General features: G+C 44.6%; 1 protein-coding gene across 27 annotated transcripts in view; it reads left to right on the top strand.

The window, feature by feature from the left end:
• Nucleotides 1-2,471: 2,471 nt before the first annotated feature.
• The window catches only part of synj1 (synaptojanin 1), a 94,327-nt gene continuing 74,287 nt past the window's right edge, over nucleotides 2,472-22,511 (top strand). For 11 of the 27 annotated variants that reach the window (XM_090226383.1, XM_090226374.1, XM_090226366.1 and 8 more), the window contains exons 1-3: nucleotides 2,501-2,604; nucleotides 16,435-16,594; nucleotides 19,150-19,236. In XM_090226383.1, the coding sequence (XP_090082509.1) occupies nucleotides 16,471-16,594; nucleotides 19,150-19,236 (211 nt within the window). In that variant the 5' untranslated portion in view covers nucleotides 2,501-2,604; nucleotides 16,435-16,470. Of the gene's footprint in view, nucleotides 3,807-16,434; nucleotides 16,595-19,149; nucleotides 19,237-22,511 lie in introns of all 27 variants that reach the window. The other 16 variants (XM_090226381.1, XM_090226378.1, XM_090226372.1 and 13 more) reach the window with 4 other exon arrangements.

Genomic DNA, 22,511 nt, shown 5'->3' with positions numbered 1-22,511 from the left:
TGTTCAGGGAAGTCAGGAACCAATACACGCAGTCAGTCAGGAAAGCAAAGGCTTTTTCAAGCAGAAATTCGCATCCTGCAGCTCTAACTCCAAAAAGTTCTGGGACACTGTAAAGTCCATGGAGAACAAGAGCACCTCCTCCCAGCTGCCCACTGCTCTGAGGCTAGGTAACACGGTCACCACCGATAAATCCATGATAATCGAACATTTCATTAAGCATTTCTCTACGGCTGGCCATGCCTTCCTCCTGGCTAATCCAACCCCGGCCAACAGCTTCGCTCCCCCCCCCCCCCCCCCCCCCCCGCAAAACCTGGACCCGTACAAATCAGCTGGGCTAGACAATCTGGACCCTCTTTTTCTAAAACTATCCGCCGCCATTGTTGCAACCCCTATTACCAGCCTGTTCAACCTCTCTTTCGTATCGTCCGAGATCCCTAAAGGTTGGAAAGCTGCCGCGGTCATCCCCCTCTTCAAAGGGGGTGACACTCTAGACCCAAACTGTTATAGACCTATATCTATCCTGCACTGTCTCTCTAAAGTCTTCGAAAGCCAAGTTAATAAACAGATCACTGACCATTTCGAATCCCACCGTACCTTCTCCGCTGAGCAATCTGGTTTCCGAGCCGGTCACGGGTGCACCTCAGCCACGCTCAAGGTCCTAAACGATATCATAACTGCCATCGATAAGATACAGTACTGTGCAGCCGTCTTCATCGACCTGGCCAAGGCTTTCTACTCTGTCAATCAACTCTCATCGGCAGACTCAATAGCCATTGTTTTTCTAATGACTGCCTCACCTGGTTCACCAACTACTTTGCAGACAGAGTTCAGTGTGTCAAATCAGAGGGCATGTTGTCCGGACCTCTAGCAGTCTCTATGGGGGTACCACAGGGTTAAATTCTCGGGCCGACTGTTTTCTCTGTACATATCAATGATGTCGCTCTTGCTGCGGGAGATTTCCTGATCCACCTCTACGCAGACGACACCATTCTGTATACTTCTGACCCTTCCTTGGACACTGTTCTAACTAACCTCCAAACGAGCTTCAATGCCATACAACACTCCTTCCGTGGCCTCCAACTGCTCTTAAACGCTAGTAAAACCAAATGCATGCTTTTCAACCGTTCGTTGCCCGCACCCGCCCGCCCGACTAGCATCACCACCCTGGACGGTTCCGACCTAGAATATGTGGACAACTATAAATACCTAGGTGTCTGGTTAGACTGTAAACTCTCTTTCCAGACTCATATTAAACATCTCCAATCCAAAATCACATCTAGAATCGGCTTTCTATTTTGCAACAAAGCCTCCTTCACTCACGCCGCCAAATTTACCCTCGTAAAACTGACTATCCTGCCGATCCTCGACTTCGGCGATGTCATCTACAAAATAGCTTCCAATACTCTACTCAGCAAACTGGATGCAGTCTATCACTGTGCCATCCGTTTTGTTACCAAATCACCTTATACCACCCACCACTGCAACCTGTATGCTCTAGTCGGCTGGCCCTCGCTACATATTCGTGGCCAGATCCACTGGCTCCAAGTCATCTATAAGTCTATGCTAGGTAAAGGTCCGCCTTATCTCAGTTCACTAGTCACCATAGTAACACCCAGCCGTAGCACACGTTCCAGCAGGTATATCTCACTTATCATCCCCAAAGCCAATTCCTACTTTGGTCGCCTTTCCTTCCAGTTCTCTGCTGCCAATGACTGGAACGAATTGCAACAATTACTGAATCTGGAGACTTTTATTTCCCTCACCAACTTTAAACATCAGCTATCTGAGCAGCTAACCGATCACTGCAGCTGTACATAGTCCATCTGTAAATAGCCCACCCAATCTACCTACCTCATCCCCATACTGTTTTTATTTACTTTTCTGCTCTTTTTCACACCAGTATCTCTACCTGCACATCATCATATGCTCATTTATTACTCCAGTGTTAATCTGGTAAATTGTAATTATTCGCTCCTATGGCCTATTTATTGCCTTTTGCACACACTGTGTATAGACTTTATTTTTTTCTACTGTGTCATTGACTTGTTTATTGTGTTATTGGCTTGTTTATCGTTTATTCCATGTGTAACTCTGTGTTGTTGTCTGTGTCACACTGCTTTGCTTTATTCTTGGCCAGGTCGCAGTTTTAAATGAGAACTTGTTCTCAACTTGCCCTACCTGGTTAAATAAAGGTGAAAAAAAATAAACATATTAAAAAAAAACACGGTTTCCATGGTGTTGATGACATTCTATTTGTTCCATACATTATTATGAGCCATCCTCCCCTCTGCAGCCTGGATAGGGCCAAGTAGTGGAATAGTGTGATGTTTTAATGATTGTAAGGTAGTTGGTAGGGCAACCCCCCCTTTTTGTTGTTGTTGTCACCAAGTGGAATTAATTCACCCTCCAGAACGGTAGGCGGAAACACAGGGCTAGGTAAGATAAATATATATTTAACACCGGAAACTCACACTCCAGGACAGTAGGTGGTGGTGTTTTCACCTTTTCAATTGGAAGCGATCTGCCAATACAAATTTTAACAAGAAGAAGAAGAAGACGGACCAGGAGGGGATTGTGAGACGAAAAACCCGGCGGGGAGAAACGGTAAGAGGTTTAGCAAATATACATTTTTTTCCCTACGGTGTATGAAACACGTCAAAAGACGATTGACGATTCAGTCTGCAGTTTGTTTGCTCGGAATGTGTCAAGTTGTTAACATTTGCTTAAGGAAATCGACCATTCAAAAGCGATGGATGAATACGAGGAAATAAGCAAACGTTAGCCTTCCTTAGCTGGTGATTTTTTTTGTGGCTAGCTACATAAGCTGTCATGAGCAAGAGAAACATTTCAATATTATTTGCAGCAATTTGTTAAATTAAATGAGTTCATGTGAGCTGCTGATGTGATTACTAACTAACTAAATCCATCTGGTGTGAATTCCCACCGCGCCTATCGTTAGTTACTCTAGTTAACGTTAACTAGTTTGTCATCTAATCATCCCCAAGACAAGGAAAAGACAAAAGTCATACATTTTTTTCTCCTTCGTGACAAGAGATGTTAGCTATTGAAATCTAAAAGGGGGGATGGGGAGGCTGTCATCTTCGCAATGCAGCACTAGGCAAAGATCAACAACAAAAAAAAACGATCTGTCGTGGGCACTTGGAATAGGAAAGAGAGCTGCGCATCTTGGGCACACAGTTGGTGATGGTTACACACAAGTCGTGACTGGCTCGATAGATTATTATTTTTTGGTTTGTTATTGTTTTGTTTGGTCTTTCCTTCTCGGCCTAGTCGTTGGTAACCTCCAGGTATCTTGCGGACTGCAGCCTTGGCAATTATAATCTACCTTGCTATTAAATAGGCCTACACTGTATGTCGCAATGTGTCACTCATTATTACAATATTTTAGAAGTCATTGGTAAATAATATGTTGTACTACCGAATACGTAGCTAATGGTTGTTTTTTGTCGGTATTAAACTTTGTGAGTCAACCTACCGATGGCCAGTTAGCTCATGTTTATCAATAGGGCTGGGTAGGGATTGTGATCCCTATCCAAGGCCTGTGATCCCTATCCAAGACAGCAGCATCGCTGTGTGATGTCTGATAGCAGCGTTGTATGCCCCTGCGGCACCAGGATATTGCAGATGCACACACTGGCAATGTTTTTTTTTTTTTTACAGCAAGGTGTGGTGGTGATGATGCTGACGATAAATGACAGTTACAAAAACAAAAAAGAGTGGGAAAGAAGAGGAACTAATAACTTTTTGACTTTAAAACACACACACTGAACGACCTCCGGGCACAGGTATAGAGCTCTGCCATACAAATCTGAGAGCAGCTACTAGTTTTGTGCCAACATCCTATCAAACTGCTCAACTCTTGAAGTTTGTATGTATTTGTATTGTAAATATGTGTATGTAATCAGGGTTTCCGTTATGAAATGTGGCGCCGCAACCTTTTTTAAAAATGTACTGGATATTTGAGAAATGTACCGTACCCATGTGCATTGGGTGTGTAACCCGATTAGGGTGTCCACCCACGGTGCTCAGAATGACAGACATTACATGTAGATGATGGTCATTCATTTTTAACAGAACATGTAAGTCTAGGATGCAATGACCTGTGTCCTTACCGTGTTCGGGGCGGCAGGTAGCCTAGTGGTTAGAGCGTTGGGCCGGTAACCAGCAGGTAGCCTAGTGGTTAGAGCGTTGGGCCGGTAACCAGCAGGTAGCCTAGTGGTTAGAGCGTTGGGCCGGTAACCAGCAGGTAGCCTAGTGGTTAGAGCGTTGGGCTGGTAACCAGCAGGTAGCCTAGTGGTTAGAGCGTTGGGCCGGTAACCAGCAGGTAGCCTTGTGGTTAGAGCGTTGGGCCGGTAACCAGCAGGTAGCCTAGTGGTTAGAGCGTTGGGCCGGTAACCAGCAGGTAGCCTAGTGGTTAGAGCGTTGGGTCGGTAACCAGCAGGTAGCCTAGTGGTTAGAGCGTTGGGCCAGTAACCAGCAGGTAGCCTAGTGGTTAGAGCGTTGGGTTGGTAACCAGCAGGTAGCCTAGTGGTTAGAGCGTTGGGCCGGTAACCAGCAGGTAGCCTAGTGGTTAGAGTGTTGGACTGGTAACCAGCAGGTAGCCTAGTGGTTAGAGCGTTGGGCCGGTAACCAGCAGGTAGCCTAGTGGTTAGAGCGTCGGGCCGGTAGCCTAGTGGTTAGAGCGTTGGACTGGTAACCAGCAGGTAGCCTAGTGGTTAGAGTGTTGGACCAGTAACCAGCAAGTAGCCTAGTGGTTAGAGCGTTGGGCCGGTAACCAGCAGGTAGCCTAGTGGTTAGACTGTTGGACTAGTAACCAGCAGGTAGCCTAGTGGTTAGAGCGTTGGGCCGGTAACCAGCAGGTAGCCTAGTGGTTAGAGCGTTGGACTAGTAACCAGCAGGTAGTCTAGTGGTTAGAGCGTTGGGTCGGTAACCAGCAGGTAGCCTAGTGGTTAGAGCGTTGGGTCAGTAACCGAAAGTTTGCAAGTTCAAACCCCCGAGCTGACAAGGTAAAAATATGTCGTTTTGCCCCTGAACAAGGCAGTTAACCCACTGTTCCTAGGCCGTCATTTGAAAATAAGAATTTGTTCTTAACCGACTTGCCTAGTTAAATAAAGTTAAAATATATATACTTTTTAGTATAACTATCCACATTTGACTTTTCCTCAGCCGCCGAGTAATGAACAGCAAAATCACTCCTTATGCATTGGGCTGAGTGTGAGTTTCAAGTTTGGGAATGGTGAATTTTCACCATAGAAAGTGCACCTTTTGTAATAATGCTTCACAGGCATCATAGCATTTGCAGACTTATGTAAGATAGCGTACTAATCGCAATATGATGGGTAGATTGTCATAATTTAGTCTTAATAATATAACTCAATCACTGTTGGCAAAAAATATACCGCATGGCTGAGCGCGTGTAGTGTAGAGGCCTTGGCTACAGCTGGTATCAGAGACGTTGACCTATTCTATTGATCAGTTTGTCGAGAAAGAAATAGCCCCAACAGACTCTGGGGACAGTTGTGGGAGGATAGATCCCCAATTCATACAACCAGTTGGCCTTATATATATATATAAGGCCAACTGGTTGTATGAAGTTATATAGTTAAAGCTATGAATCTGATGCAGCAGTTAAGAATGAAAAATAACAAGCGACCCTCCCCTCTACCCAAAACAATAATTAAAACAAGTGGATAGCAGAGAACTTGCCTACCGTTTACCCTGACTCCTAGCACAGACCAGAGCATTAGATATACACTTACTACTCTTATTTACGGTCCGAATGGGGGAAAAAAAATGCCTTTTATGCAGTTCTACATCCTTTTACATGACTGGAGACGAGCAGGAACTTCAAAATAAAAGAACAAAATAATCCACAACAGAGCATGACGACCAATGAGCGCATTGCTGGAGCACCGGAGACATTTTCATTTCTATTCAGGCTATTGTTTAAAAAAATAAAAAAAAAGAAGTAAGTTTGGAACAGTGATAAAGTTGTGTATCAACTCTAAACATTTAGCTCAACAGTTTTCCAAATAAAAAGTTACAAGTGAAGATTTTCGTTAAAGTTGTCTATCAACTCTAAACATTTAGCTCAACAGTTTTCCAAATAAAAAGTTACAAGTGAAGATTTTCGTTAAAGTTGTCTATCAACTCTAAACATTTAGCTCAACAGTTTTCCAAATAAAAAGTTACAAGTGAAGATTTGCGTTCGCTGTGTTAAAAAAAATAACGTATTTTTCTTTAATTCATTGATGACCAGATATTTCAGTTGGTACAACTGAACAAGAAAAATACTCATTTATTTTTTAACACAGCGAACGCAAATCTTCAGGGACACCTATATTCACTTGTAACTTTTTATTTGGAAAACTATCTTTTTCTTATTTAATGCATTTTATTGCATGATATTGTTATAAAATAGATTTGTGTTGGCTTGTGATTAGGGCATGGAAATATAAGAACATCTGCTAGGCTAAATGAACAAACTAGGCATGCATAGCTCACTGCATGATCCTCAAACCAAAGCCTGGCCAAACTCCTTCTTATAAAAGTGAATTTAAAGGCACTCTAGAATGACCATATATCCTAATAAGGCATTTTTTGTTTAATTATTATGTAATTCTAAGAAATATATATATATTTTTAATTTAGTTTTCCACAGCCTGTTGAAATGTTCAATGTCAATTGATAGTGACAGAATTACACATTTACTTCCTAAGCAAAGTAACTATTTTCTCTCCTCGGCTATAGAAGGTTGTAGCGCAGACTCTGATTATCATAGAGACAAACCAAATATATCCCATATGTGCCTCGGAGTCACGTCTTTCCACAACATTTTACAGCTTGTTTCTAGCGTAAAGCATTGCAGACTAAAGCATTGTTATAGATGGCTTTTTATAATCAGGTCAATTTAATTATTTTCAATCTTAAGCTAACAGGGATAAAAGCCCATGCTTTTAGCCATTTACCCTAACATACCTTCAGCATACCCCCTCAACATACCTTTAGCATACCCCCTCAATATACAGCATACCCCTAACATACCTTCAGCATACCCCCTAACATACCTTCAGCATACCCCCTCGATATACCCTCAGCATACCCCCTAACATACCTTCAGCATACCCCTCGACATACCTTCAGTATACCCCCTCAATATACAGCATACCCCCTAACATACCTTCAGCATGGCCCCTCAATATACAGCATACCCCCTCGACAAACCTTCAGCATATCCCCTCAATATACAGCATACCCCCTCGACATACCTTCAGCATACCCCCTCAATATACAGCATACCCCCTAACATACCTTCAGCATACCCCCTCGATATGCCCCCTAACATACCTTCAGCATACCCCCTCGACATACCTTCAGCATACCCCTCGATACATCCTCAGCATACCCCCTCGATACACCCTCAGCATACCCCCTCGATACACCCTCAGCATACCCCCTCGATATACCCTCAGCATACCCCCTCGATATACCCTCAGCATACCCCCTAGCATACCTTCAGCATACCCCCTCGATATACCCTCAGCATACCTATAGCATACCCCCTAACATACCTTCAGCATACCCCCTTGACATACCTTCAGCATACCCCTCGATATACTTTCAGCATACCCCCTCGATATACCCCCTAACATACCTTCAGCATACCCCCTCGATATACCCTCAGTATACCTTCAGCATACACCCTCAATATACAGCATGCCGCCTAACATACCTTCAGCATACCCCCTAACATACCTTCAGCATGCCCCCTAACACACCTTCAGCATGCCCCCTAACATACCTTCAGCATGCCCCCTAACATACCTTCAGCATACCCCCTAACATACCTTCAGCATACCTTCAGCATGCCCCCTAACATACCCTCAGCATGCCCCCTAACATACCCTCAGCATGCCCCCTAACATACCCTCAGCATGCCCCCTAACATACCCTCAGCATGCCCCCTAACATTGAGAACTTGTTCTCAACTAGCCTACCTGGTTAAATAAAGGTGTTCTCAACTAGCCTACCTGGTTAAATAAAGGTGTTCTCAACTAGCCTACCATCAGTAGGACCTAGTCTTCCCTCTCTAACTGAATGGGACATCAGTAGGACCTAGTCCTCCCTCTCTAACTGAATGGGACATCAGTAGGACCTAGTCTTCCCTCTCTAACAACGGGACATCAGTAGGACCTAGTCCTCCCTCTCTAACTGAATGGGACATCAGTAGGACCTAGTCTTCCCTCTCTAACTGAACGAGACATCAGTAGGACCTAGTCTTCCCTCTCTAACTGAACGGGACATCAGTAGGACCTAGTCTTCCCTCTCTAACAACGGGACATCAGTAGGACCTAGTCTTCCCTCTCTAACTGAACGAGACATCAGTAGGACCTAGTCTTCCCTCTCTAACTGAACGAGACATCAAGTAGGACCTAGTCCTCCCTCTCTAACTGAATGGGACATCAGTAGGACCTAGTCTTCCCTCTCTAACTGAACGAGACATCAGTAGGACCTAGTCTTCCCTCTCTAACTGAACGGGACATCAGTAGGACCTAGTCTTCCCTCTCTAACTGAACGGGACATCAGTAGGACCTAGTACACGGGCACAGGTATTGCCTTTTTTTTTTTTAGGAAAAATACATTTACATTTTTTTGAAGAAGCATTTGACTGGCCACAGAGCCTTTAGTTAAGGTTTACATCAGCAGGAGCAGGTCAGGGATTATGATTGGGACAACCTGTCCATTGCCGTGTGTAATGCAGTGTAGGCTAAACCATTTTTAAGGGATAGATCAGCTTTAATATTGCAGGTTGTGGCTTCCATCAGTATAATTGTCTGCATCCATTTTCATTTTTATTTGTTTAATATATATATATATATATATATTTATATTTCCTTTATTGTCCCCTAACCCTACCACCCCTTCCCTAATTGGAGTAAACTAATGGACAACAACACTTAGGCTTCTACTTCCATCTAATAGACTGTACATACTATACACATTTTACGGACATCGAATGTTTTACATTGGTTATCTTGTTGTTTTTAGTCCCACCCTTCAGTTTCATTCAACCCCTCCCATCTATCTCTCAACATCATCCAGTCCCACCCTTCAGCTCCATTCAACCCCTCCCATCTATCTCTCAACATCATCCAGTCCCACCCTTCAGCTCCATTCAACTCCTCCCATCTATCTCTCAACATCATCCAGTCCCACCCTTCAGCTCCATTCAACCCCTCCCATCTATCTCTCAACATCATCCAGTCCCACCCTTCAGCTCCATTCAACTCCTCCCATCTTTCTCTCAACATCATCCAGTCCCACCCTTCAGCTCCATTCAACTCCTCCCATCTTTCTCTCAACATCATCCAGTCCCACCCTTCAGCTCCATTCAACTCCTCCCATCTATCTCTCAACATCATCCATTTTGGATTTCTATTTGCTAAATATTTTTCCGCTATGATGTTTCACAAAAGCTCAACCTTTTTATTCTCATAGTTTCGAGAGATTGTAAATTTAAAGATACACATTTTTGAGTATTGAGTATTATTATGTTATTGATCGATTGACTATGACTTTTCAAATCACCCAGCAGTGCTATTTGCAGAGTTGACTTCAGGTAAATGTTTCAATTCTTCAGCCATTCCTGAACCTGCTACCCCAAAATATGTTCTATATGGACAGTACCAAATTTATTGTATTTTTAATTTTATTATATTATTTTTAAAATATTTTGTTTATTTATTTATTTTCAAATGTTGATTTAATGATTCTGACTTTTCACAGCAAAATCTACATAGCTGGGATGGTTCTATCCCCTATATGGATCCCCTCATCAGTCTACACACAATACCTCATAGTGACAAAGCAAAAACAGTTTTTTAGAATTTTTTGCACAAAAACTCCCCAGACATATCATTAGTATTCAGACCATGTATACAGTACTTTGTTGAAGCACGTTGTGCAACACTTATAGTCTGGAGCAAAGTACAGAGAGATCCTTGATGAAAACCTGGTTCAGAAAGGCACACACCTCTCTATATAACAGGGGTGTCAAAGTCAAATGGACGGAGGGCCAAATAAAAAAATCAGCTACAAGACGAGGGCCGGACTGTTCGAATGTTCATTGAAAAATTTTTAAATGACGCATATAGTCTAGTGAACCTAATTGAACCTACTGAAAACCTAACAAATATATTACAATATGATCAGATAAATAAAGCAATATTTTCTTATGGCTCTGTCAGTAATCTTTAATTTTCAACAGACACAAAAGACAAATTTCCTTTATATAAATATCCCCATAACATGAACATTAAATGAAAGAAACCGGTATTCAAGGCACCATCAGTAGACTATATTTTCTATTTTAGCAAAAGTGGGCTAAATTTACTTCAAAGAAAAAACAATAATAGCAATTTTCTATCATCCACTCAACTGAAATATTTTTAAAATATAATTGGATTGAAATACAAAAAAATAAAGTGCAAAAATCTATTAATCAAAAACAACACTTTGTTTAAGGAGAAGTAACATGCAGTGAAAACAAATATTAAATTTTAACTTTTAAACTTGAACTGAGTAAAAACTCTAAATATGTGATTGCACAGTAATGTTCACTTGTTTGAGGTTGAGGGTGATACTTGGTGGTGTCCCATCTTTTCCACAAGTTCATCAATGTTCGGGGTAAGGCTCTGAGCTGAAGAAATCCTCAGAATTGAGTGGAGGTGTTCAGCAGTAAGTCGACTTCTGTGTGATGTTTTGTTCAGGTTCATCAAAGAAAACAGTTGTTCACACAGGTATGTGCTGCCAAACATAGACAACGTTTGAGCAGCCTGGATGCGCAGCTGGGGCATTGTGCCGGGGAGGAAACGGGCGAACTCCGCAGCACCCACTGCCGCATATTTTGCCCTCAGTGCATCATTGCATTGGAGGTCAATCAACTCCATTTGGAGGTTTGGTGGTGAGCTTTCCACGTCAACAGCAAATGGGTTACCGAGCAGTTCCAACCTGCTTTTTTGTGCTTCAAAGTCAGCAAATCGGCGTCGAAAGTCAGCGGCAAGCATACCTATTTTATCAGCCAACTGTGTGCTCGGGAACGCACTGGTAGAGAGCTTCTCTTTCATGGTCTGGCAGCTGGGAAAGTGGCTCAAATTTTCTTTCCGCATCTGCGTCTCCCACAGAGTCAGTTTGGTTTTAAATGCCTTCACTGTACTGTACATATCAGAGATGACACGATCCCGACCCTGCAGCTGCAAGTTTATTGCATTCAGATGACTCGTAATGTCACACAGAAAAGCCATTTCACACAGAAACATTTCGTCTCGGAGTTGTGTTGTGTCTTTCCCTTTGCTGTCCAAGAACAGACAAATCTCCTCACGAAGCTCGAAACATCTTTGAAGCACCTTTCCCTGGCTTAGCCATCGCACCTCTGTGTGATAAGGCAAATCACCATGCTCCGTTTCTAACTCCGTCAGAAATGCCTTGAACTGGCGGTGATTCAAACCTTTGGCTCTGATAAAGTTAACTGTGCGCGTGATGATGCTCATTACATGCTCCATTTTCAAGGCTTTACCGCACAACGCTTCCTGGTGTATGATACAATGATAAGCTGTCAGCTCACCTGTCGCGTTTTCCTCTTGCATCTTTTCCCGTATCTTCGCCACCAGTCCGCTCCTGTGTCCACACATCGCAGGTGCTCCGTCGGTTGTCAAACCCACGAGTTTTTCCCAAGGCAGCTCCATCTCATTTACACATCTTGACACCTCTTCATACAAATCATGCCCCGTAGTTGTGCCATGCATAGGACGTAAAGCCAAAAACTCCTCTGTCACGCTTAGGTTGGAGTCCACTCCGCGGATGAAAATTGACAACTGGGCAATGTCAGAAATGTCGGTGCTCTCATCCACAGCCAAGGAATATGCAATAAAATCTTTTCCCTTTTTCACAAGCTGCTCTTTTAGATTGATGGACAACTGGTCTACTCTCTCGGCAATGGTGTTTCTGCTCAGACTCACATTTAAAAAGAGTTGCCTTTTTTCTGGGCAAACTTCGTCACAAACTTTAATCATGCAGTTTTTGATGAAATCCCCCTCCGTAAATGGCCGGGCTGATTTAGCGATCTCTTCTGCCAAAATAAAACTGGCCTTTTGTAGCCTTTGTTCCATGTCCATATTCTTGTTTTTGTCCGCGTGTTTCGTTTCATAATGTCGTCTCAGATTATACTCTTTCAGTACCGCCACACTTTCTCCACACAGAAGACACACAGGTTTTCCAGCTACCTTCGTGAACATATACTCCGACTCCCACCTTGTTTGAAACCCCCGGTTCTCAGTATCCACCTTCCGTTTTGCCATTTTTGATGGGTATCTGAAAGTTAATTTTACTGTGATGCTGACGACTGCTGTGCCAATAAATATTGAAATGAAGCAGCCTACTGCTCGGTGCGTCACCTTTGCATTGTGGGAAATGTAGTATTGGTGCGTGTAAAAGATCTGCGGGCTGCCGGCTTGCTGCGGGCCGGTTCTAATAATAAATCAAGATCATCCCAGGGGCCGTAAAAAACCTTCTTGCGGGCCGGATGTGGCCCGCGGGCCTTGACTCTGACATATGTGCTATATAAGGTCCCACAGTTGACAGTGCATGTCAGAGGAAAAACCAAGTCATGAGGTCGAAGGAATTATCCGTACAGCCACGGGACAGGATTGTGTCAAGGCACAGATCTGGGGAAGAGTACCAACACATTTCTGCAGCATTGAAGGTTCCCAAGAATACAGTGACTTCCATCATTCTTAAATGAAAGATTTTTGGAACCACCAAGACTCTCCTAGATCTGGCCGCCTGGTCAAACGTTGCAATCAGGGGAGAGGGGCCTTGGTCACGGTGGTGACCAAGAACTCAATGGTCACTCTGACAGAGCTCCAGAGTTCCTCTGTGGAAATGGGAGAACCTTTCAGAAGGACAACCATCTCTGCAGCACTCCACCAATCAGGCCTTTATGGTAGGGTGGCCAGACAGAAGCCACTCCTCAGCCCACTTGGGCTAAAGGGTGAAACAAGATTCTCTGGCCTGAATTTCAAGAGTCAAGTCTGGAGGAAACCAGGCACCGCTCATCACCTGGCCAATACCATTCCCATGGTGAAGCATGGTGGTGGCAGCATCATGCTGTGGAGATGTTTTTCAGCAGCAGGGACTGGGATCGAGGGAAAGATGAAAGGAGCAAAGTACAGAAAGATCCTTGGGGAAAACCTGCTCAGGACCTCATACTGGGGCGAAGGTTCACCTTCCAACAGGACAACGACCCTAAGCACACAGCCAAGACAACGCAGGAGTGGCTTCGGGACAAGTCTCTGAATGTCCTTGAGTGGCCCCGCCAGAGCCCGGACTTGAACCCGATCGAACATCTCTGGAGAGACCTGAAAATAGCTGTGCAGCAACGCTCCCCATCCAACCTGACAGCGCTTGAGAGGATCTGCAGAGAAGAATGGGAGAAACTCCCCAAATACAGGTGTGCCAAGCATGTAGCATCATACCCAAGAACACTCAATACTGTAATGGCTGCCAAAAGTGCTTCAACAAGGTACTGAGTAAAGGGTCTGAATACTTATGTAAAATGTGATATTTCCGTTTTATTTGTTTTAATACATTTGCAAAAATTTCTAAACCTGTTTTTGCTTTGTCATTATTGGGTATTGTGTATAGATTGATGAGAGAGGGACAATTTTAATACATTTTAGAATAAGGCTGTAATGTAACAAAATCTGGAAAAAGTCAAGGGGTCTGAATACTTTCTGAATGCTCTATATATATTTCCATATGGAAAGCCGTAGGCTGTGATGGTAAATGCTTCCAATCCTTTATACTGCACATGTTATGTGCCTTATCTGTCCATCAACCCACATGATGGACTGACAATAGAAATGGTGATGGTGGTGGTCTGTCAGCAGAGAGTATAGTAGTTCCTTGGCCTTTCCACGGTGCGGTAGAACAGACAAGAGATGATCAGAAATATGATCACAACTGTAAGTTGAAGTCTTTCAGAATTAGAACACTTTGGAGCCTTTTTGACTGTTAGTCCCGTAGCCTAACATACTGACTAGACCGGGCGCGCCTGTCCGACATGCTGACTAGACCGGGCGCGCCTGTCCGACATGCTGACTAGACCGGGCGCGCCTGTCCGACATGCTGAATAGACCGGGCGCGCCTGTCTGACATGCTGACTAGACCGGGCGCGCCTGTCCGACATGCTGACTAGACCGGCGCGTCTGTCCGACATGCTGACTAGACCGGCGCGTCTGTCCGACATGCTGACTAGACCGGGCGCGCCTGTCCGACATGCTGACTAGACCGGCGCGTCTGTCCGACATGCTGACTAGACCGGGCGCGCCTGTCCGACATGCTGACTAGACCGGCGCGTCTGTCCGACATGCTGACTAGACCGGGCGCGCCTGTCCGACATGCTGACTAGACCGGGCGCGCCTGTCCGACATGCTGACTAGACCGGGCGCGCCTGTCCGACATGCTGACTAGACCGGGCGCGCCTGTCCGACATGCTGACTAGACCGGGCGCGCCTGTCCGACATGCTGACTAGACCGGGCGCGCCTGTCCGACATGCTGACTAGACCGGGCGCATCCGACATGCTGACTAGACCGGGCGCGCCTGTCCGACATGCTGACTAGACCGGGCGCGCCTGTCCGACATGCTGACTAGACCGGGCGCGCCTGTCCGACATGCTGACTAGACCGGGCGCGCCTGTCCGACATGCTGACTAGACCGGGCGCGTCTGTCCGACATGCTGACTAGACCGGGCGCATCCGACATGCTGACTAGACCGGGCGCGCCTGTCCGACATGCTGACTAGACCGGGCGCGTCTGTCCGACATGCTGACTAGACCGGCGCGTCTGTCCGACATGCTGACTAGACCGGGCGCGCCTGTCCGACATGCTGACTAGACCGGCGCGTCTGTCCGACATGCTGACTAGACCGGGCGCGCCTGTCCGACATGCTGACTAGACCGGCGCGTCTGTCCGACATGCTGACTAGACCGGGCGCGCCTGTCCGACATGCTGACTAGACCGGGCGCGCCTGTCCGACATGCTGACTAGACCGGGCGCGCCTGTCCGACATGCTGACTAGACCGGGCGCGCCTGTCCGACATGCTGACTAGACCGGGCGCGCCTGTCCGACATGCTGACTAGACCGGGCGCGCCTGTCCGACATGCTGACTAGACCGGGCGCGCCTGTCCGACATGCTGACTAGACCGGGCGCGCCTGTCCGACATGCTGACTAGACCGGGCGCGCCTGTCCGACATGCTGACTAGACCGGGCGCGCCTGTCCGACATGCTGACTAGACCGGGCGCGCCTGTCCGACATGCTGACTAGACCGGGCGCGCCTGTCCGACATGCTGACTAGACCGGGCGCGCCTGTCCGACATGCTGACTAGACCGGGCGCGTCTGTCCGACATGCTGACTAGACCGGGCGCGTCTGTCCGACATGCTGACTAGACCGGGCGCGTCTGTCCGACATGCTGACTAGACCGGGCGCGTCTGTCCGACATGCTGACTAGACCGGGCGCATCCGACATGCTGACTAGACCGGGCGCGCCTGTCCGACATGCTGACTAGACCGGGCGCGCCTGTCCGACATGCTGACTAGACCGGGCGCGCCTGTCCGACATGCTGACTAGACCGGGCGCGCCTGTCCGACATGCTGACTAGACCGGGCGCGCCTGTCTGACATCCTGACTAGACCGGGTGCGCCTGTCCGGCATCCTGACTAGACCGGGCGCGCCTGTCCGGCATCCTGACTAGACCGGGCGCGCCTGTCCTGCACCAGACGCGATCAGGACATACAGGTTGAAATATCAAAAACGAACTCTGAACCAACTATATTATTTTGGGGACAGGTCGAAACACATGAAACATTCACAGCCATTTAGTTAGCTAGCTAGCTTGCTGTTGCTAGCTCATTTGTCCTATTGTTGGATACCTGAAATGCACTTGCAGCACGTCAAGCGTCACAAATAGAACAAAGTTATATTTTAGCGCCTGGCTACGCATAACCTCGCTAGCAGTGTGGGTGATTGAATAACATGTACATTTTATTTTTTAACGCGAGCGATGTGGTCAGCATGTAAGGAGTACGAACACTCAGCATGCAGATATGCATTTTACAAATGTTTTTTTTTTGGGGGGGTGGGGGTCCCAATCTGACTCCTACGCTCACACGTACAGTATCTCTCCTCTCCTGGTGAAACAGGCTAGCTGTCATACATTTAGCATTCAATACATGTTGGTCATTTAACAGACGCTCTTATCCGGAGCGACTCACAGTCAGTGCATTTAAAACAACCACGTCACAGTCATTGTAAATCAGCACTTTACTTCCTGTGTCCTTTTTTGTTCCAGGTGTGACATCATTGGCAGCCTCATCTTGGATCTAGCATGGCCTTCAGCAAAGGATATCGCATCTACCACAAGTTGGACCCGCCCCCGTACAGCGTCATCGTGGAAACCAGGAACAGAGATGAATGCCTCATGTTCGAGTCGGGCGCCGTCGCCGTGCTATGTAAGACGCACACTGATTGGTCTAATAGATTATCACAGATACTTTCGTTAAATACACAGGGTTTTTTTTAAAGGCCAATTTTAATAAAAATGCTTAAATTTACATTCCCAATTCCCCACCTTAAACCACGCTGTGTTTAGATAGATTGATTATACGGGAGAATGTCATCAACATGCAGATCATAAGATACGATCATAAGATACCATCATAATGTCATAAGATAAGATCATAAGACAGCCCCTTATCCCTCGCCTCTATAAATCAGTCCTGTTGCAGTGCAGTGGAAGACCACGTGAGGAAAACGGGTTGAAATGTTGTCTCTTCAACCAGTTTAGTTTACTAGCAATGCACCTGAATAGGTTTAATAATGTCAATTTCTGGATGGTGCTGAAAATACATATTTGCATCTTAAGGCCAAGCCCTACATACTGAAATTACATCTATTGGTATTTTGGTCTATATAATATTAATTTACTGTATATTTTTTTAAATAAACAATAAAATGCCACCTGGATGAATGTATATTTGCTTTAGTGTATTGGGCTCGTGAGTGGCGCAGCGATTTTAAGGCACTGCATCTCAGTGCTAGAGGTGACACTACAGATCCGGGTTCGATTCAAGGCTGTGTCACAACTGGCTGTGATTGGGAGTCCCCGTAAGGCGCCCAGCGTCGTCTGGCTTAGTGTTTGGCCGGGGTCGGCCGTCATTGTAAATAAGAATTTGTTCTTAATAACTGACTTGCCTAGTTAAATATTTTTTTTTAAAAATTTTTTAATCAACATTGTAATGAATGAATAACGCATAATGTCAAAATGGACTCATGTTTTTCTAGAATTTTACAAATTCATTAAAAATGAAAAGCTGAAATGTCTTGAGTCAATAAGTAATAGTTTTGTTGTGGCAATACTAAATAAGTTCAGTTGTAAAACTTTGCCTTAACAAGTCACATAATAAGTTGCATGGACTCACTCTGTGTGCAATAATAGTGTTTAACATGATTTTTTGGAATGACTATCTCATCTCTGTACCCCCACACACATAATTATCTGTAAGGTCCCTCAGTCGAGCAGTGAGTTTCAACCACAAAGACCAGTGAGGTTTTCCATGGAGGTTTTCCAATGCCTTGCAAAAATACGGCATCTATTGTTAGGGTAGATGGGTAGAAATGAAAATACAGACATTGAATATCCCTTTGAACAGGGTGAAGTTATTAATTAGACTTTGGATGGTGTATCAATACACCCAGTCACTACAAGATACAGCTCAGTTGCCGGAGAGGAAGGAAACTGCTCAGGTATTTCATCATGAGGCCAATGGTGACTTTAAAACAGTTACAGAGTTTAATGGCTGTGATAGGAGAAAACAAGAATGTTGATCCATCCTCAGTTGTTACTCCACAATACTAATCTAATCGACAAGGAAGAAAGCCTGTACAGAATAAAACATATTCCAAACATGCATCCTGTTTGCAACAAGGCACTAAATATTGTCAAAAATGGACAGGACATGAGCAGGTAGCTGACTATTACTGACTGTTCAGCAGCATGATGGTCTGGGGGTAGAAGCTATTGGCCAGTCTTATTTGTAGCCATGATTCTCCTGTACTGCCCACGTCTGAGTGATGAAAGTGGGAAGAACAGGCCGTGGCTCGGGTGGCGGTGGTACCTGATTAACTTCTTGGCCTTCCTGCAACACCTTGTGTTGTAGGTGTCCTGGAGGGCAGGCAGTGTGAACCCAATGATGCGTTCAGCTGAGTGTACCACCCTCCTGTAGCACCTTGCGGTCCGCAGCGGTGGAGTTGCCGTACCAGGCTGTGATGCAGCCCGACAGTATGCTCTCGATGGTGCTCCTGTAGAACACTGTGATGCAGCCTGACAGTATGCTCTTGATGGTGCTCCTGTAGAACACTGTGATTTGGCCCGACAGTATGCTCTCGGTGGTGCTCCTGTAGAACACTGTGATGCAGCCCGACAGTATGCTCTCGGTGGTGCTCCTGTAGAACACTGTGATGCAGCCGGACAGTATGCGCTCGATGGTGCTCCTGTAGAACACTGTGATGCAGCCCGACAGTATGCTCTCGATGGTGCTCCTGTAGAACACTGTGATGCAGCCTGACAGTATGCTCTCGATGGTGCTCCTGTAGAACACTGTGATGCAGCCCGACAGTATGCTCTCGATGGTGCTCCTGTAGAACACTGTGATGCAGCCCGACAGTATGCTCTCGATGGTGCTCCTGTAGAACACTGTGATGCAGCCCGACAGTATGCTCTCGATGGTGCTCCTGTAGAACACTGTGATGCAGCCGGACAATTAAAAAAAATGTTTTAAACAAATGTTCACATTTTTCTTCCAATTTGACGTTAGCGTATTTTGTGTAGATCGTTGACAAAAAAAAAAAGTCAATTAAATCCATTTTAATCCCACTTTGTAACACAACAAATTATGTAAAAGTCAAGGGTTGTGAACACTTTCTGAGGCCTTGTCCAGTAACTATTTTACGTTACATTATTAGTGTTGTCTTTTCATATAATGACTGTCTCTTGTCCACCCGCCAGCGGCTGCAGAGAAGGAGGCCATTAAGAACACCTACACCAAGATGATGGACGCCTATGGGATTCTGGGAGTCCTACGCCTCAACCTGGGTGAGTCACTTGACACCTGGGGGGGGGGGGGGGGTCTGATTACTGTAAAAAACACCCTATTGGATGCAACACCGTATAATCATATAGCCTAGCATGGATCTAATGTTATCCCTGTGAGGATGGGTCCCCCTACCCTTTGAGAAGTATTAGGGCTGGGTGGTATAATGTATTTTACTATACATTGAGTGTACAAAACATTAAGAACGCCCGCTCTTTCCATGACATAAGACTGACCAGGTGAATCCAGGTGAAAGCCATGATCCCTTATTGATGTCACCTGTTAAATCCACTTCATATCAGTGTAGATGAAAGGGGAGGAGACGGGTTAAAGAAGGAGTTTTAAGCCTTGAGACAATTGAGACATGGATTGTGTATGTGTGCCATTCAGAGGGTGAACGGGCAAGACAACAACTTTAAGTGCCTTTGAGCAGGGTATGTTAGTAGGTGTCAGGCGCATCGGTTTGTGTCAAGAACTGCAACTTTGTTGGGTTTTTCACACTCAACAGTTTCCCGTGTGTATCAAGAATGGTCCACCACCCAAAGGACATTCAGCCAACTTGACACAACTGTGGGAAGCATTGGAGTCAACATAAGCCAGCATCCCTGTGGAAAGGTTTCGACACCTTACAGAGTCCATGTCCCCGACGAATTGAGGCTGTTCTGAGGGCAAAAGTGGGTGGGGGGTGCAACTCAATATTAGGAAGGTGTTCTTAATGTTTTGTACACTCCGGTATTGATGGACGGACCGTTTTTTTTTTTCTTTAACCTTCTATAACGGTATTTTAATGTTTGGTTTGTTACATGTGATAAGCAACTCCGGCGCGTGTAATGTCCGTTTTTACAGTTTACTCTGTTTGCGACTTGCAAGTCGACTCTCCCTATCCTGCATGCCGCTTCCTGCAGCCCCCCTGTTCATCAGGAGAGAGCGGTTGTTGGTGTTGCTCGACCACGGAGTCACGAGCACTTCACTTGCCATTCAGTTTGTGTATTTTTGAAATTTGTGGCTAAAATAAATCGCATTAGCTGTTAAATCTTAGCGCTAGTTAGCTGGATAGCTAGCTAGCTAGATGATCAGTGCTGAGGGGTATACTACAAAACAGGGTCAATGAGTTAGCCAGGTAACTTTGATAAAACAACCAGAAATAAGTTTGTTTTCTGGTTCATAAAAAAAAAAAAGAAGCTAAACCTAGATCTGTGTGTTTGAGCCCATTTCAAGCTTATTTTTCTAAAAACTAAAAAGTTATTTCAGAATATTCAGGCAAGGTAGCTGGCTAACTCCTTGATCATAGCAATGGCTCCGCTTGGGCTGCTCTGCTCAATGAAGAGACATGAGAGTTAGCTGTTAGCTATTTTTCATCACTCTAAACTCAGACTAAACTCTGAGAAATAATCTCTCTTGTTTTATTTTATACTTCGTAGTATACTCCTCTGGTCTAGGACTAGGTCAGCATGTTGTTTGTGAAAAATATTTTTAAATCAGAAAGGAATTAGGTGAAGCATGAATATGATAGCTAGCTAGCTACACGAAGAAGAACGCTGACTAACACTTTCATTCCTACCCTGTCACAATAATTCCGCCCTGGTTTATTTATTTATTTATTATATATGTCAAACAACAGTGTATTCAAGGTAGAGGTCGACCGATTATGATTTTTCAACACCAATATCGATTATTGGAGGACCAAAAAAGCTGATACTGATTAATCTGATGTTTTTATATTATATATATATATATATATCATTGTAATAATGACAATTACAAAAATACTGAATGAACACTTTTATTTTAACTTACTTTGTCCATATCATGCATCCCTGACTGGCACAGTGTGGAAAGGATAACAAAAAAAGTGCAGGAAATGCTGAAATCTTTACGATAATGCAGCCATCTTTACGATAATGCAGCCATCTTCACGATAATTCAGCCATCTTTATGATAATGCAGGAATCTTTACGATAATGCTGAAATCTTTACGTTAATGCAGGAATCTTTATGATAATGCTGAAATCTTTACGTTAATGCAGGAATCTTTACGATAATGCTGCCATCTTTACGATAATGCAGCCATCTTTATGATAATGCTGCAATCTTTACGTTAATGCAGGAATCTTTACGATAATGCTGAAATCTTTACGTTAATGCAGGAATCTTTATGATAATGCTGAAATCTTTACGCTAATGCAGGAATCTTTACGATAATGCTGAAATCTTCACGTTAATGCAGAAATCTTTATGATAATGCTGAAATCTTTACGATAATGCAGTAATCTTTACGATAATGCAGATATCATTATGACAATGCTGAAATCTTTAAGATAACGTCAAATATTTATGATAATGCTGGAATCTGTATGACAATGGCGAAATCTTTATGATAATGCGGTATATCTTTATGATAATGTTGACATCTTTATGATAATGCCGAAAATGGTTTGGTTGAACAGTATAAAACCATCAGAATGTAGAAATACCCATTTTAAATCACTTATGTTTGTGTGTACCACCCTAGGGTCATGAATATTAAGCATTTTTATTATTAATAAATATAAAATACTGCCAGATAACGTCAAAATGTGATATGATATCTTGGCCATATCGCCCAGCCCAATGAAGCGTGGTTGATCACATGGCAAGTGCAGAACATTCTTCCTAGTTGTAATCAATGCCATTTACAGAGGGTTGCTAAAACAATGCGTTGAACTGTAGGGTTGTGAGAAGCCTTCTTCGTTAGGGAGCCAGAAGTCTATATAGTAAGTCCTGCCTGTTGACTGCAGAGCTTCTCTGTCTCCTGCCCTCTGCTTGATCTTGAAAGCCTGCCTGTTATGATAACATGGTAGGAAGCTACGCTTTAAACAGATCAAAGCCAGTTCTGCAGATCAGATCACGTTGATATAACACTACTTGTTTACTGACTCTGAAGGAAGGAAGGAAGGCAAACAACAAGCTCAGTTAAACCCTATACTGGTAATGACCGTATGCTGGCATGGGGTTTAACACACTGTTCTTCCTGTCCATCTATCTCTTTCTTCTCATCCTATCATCTCTCTTTTCCCGCCTGCTATTTCCATCTCCCCATGTTTTTACTATCTCCTCCTCTTCCTCCTTTTCTCTCTCTTATCATTCAACCCCCTCTCCTCATCTGCCTCTCCTCTTCCTCCTCATCTCCCCTCCTTCTCCCTCTCCTCCTCGTTCTACACTCCTTCTCCCTCTCGTCCTCTTCTTCGTCTCCTCTCCTTCTCCCTCTCTCCTCTCTTCCTCCTCGACTCCTCTCCCC

This window comes from Oncorhynchus mykiss, chromosome 29 (assembly GCF_057628025.1).
Source record: "Oncorhynchus mykiss isolate SJ-2025 chromosome 29, ASM5762802v1, whole genome shotgun sequence".
NCBI classification, from domain to species: domain Eukaryota; kingdom Metazoa; phylum Chordata; class Actinopteri; order Salmoniformes; family Salmonidae; genus Oncorhynchus; species Oncorhynchus mykiss.
This window is presented reverse-complemented; position numbering and strand designations above follow the sequence as displayed.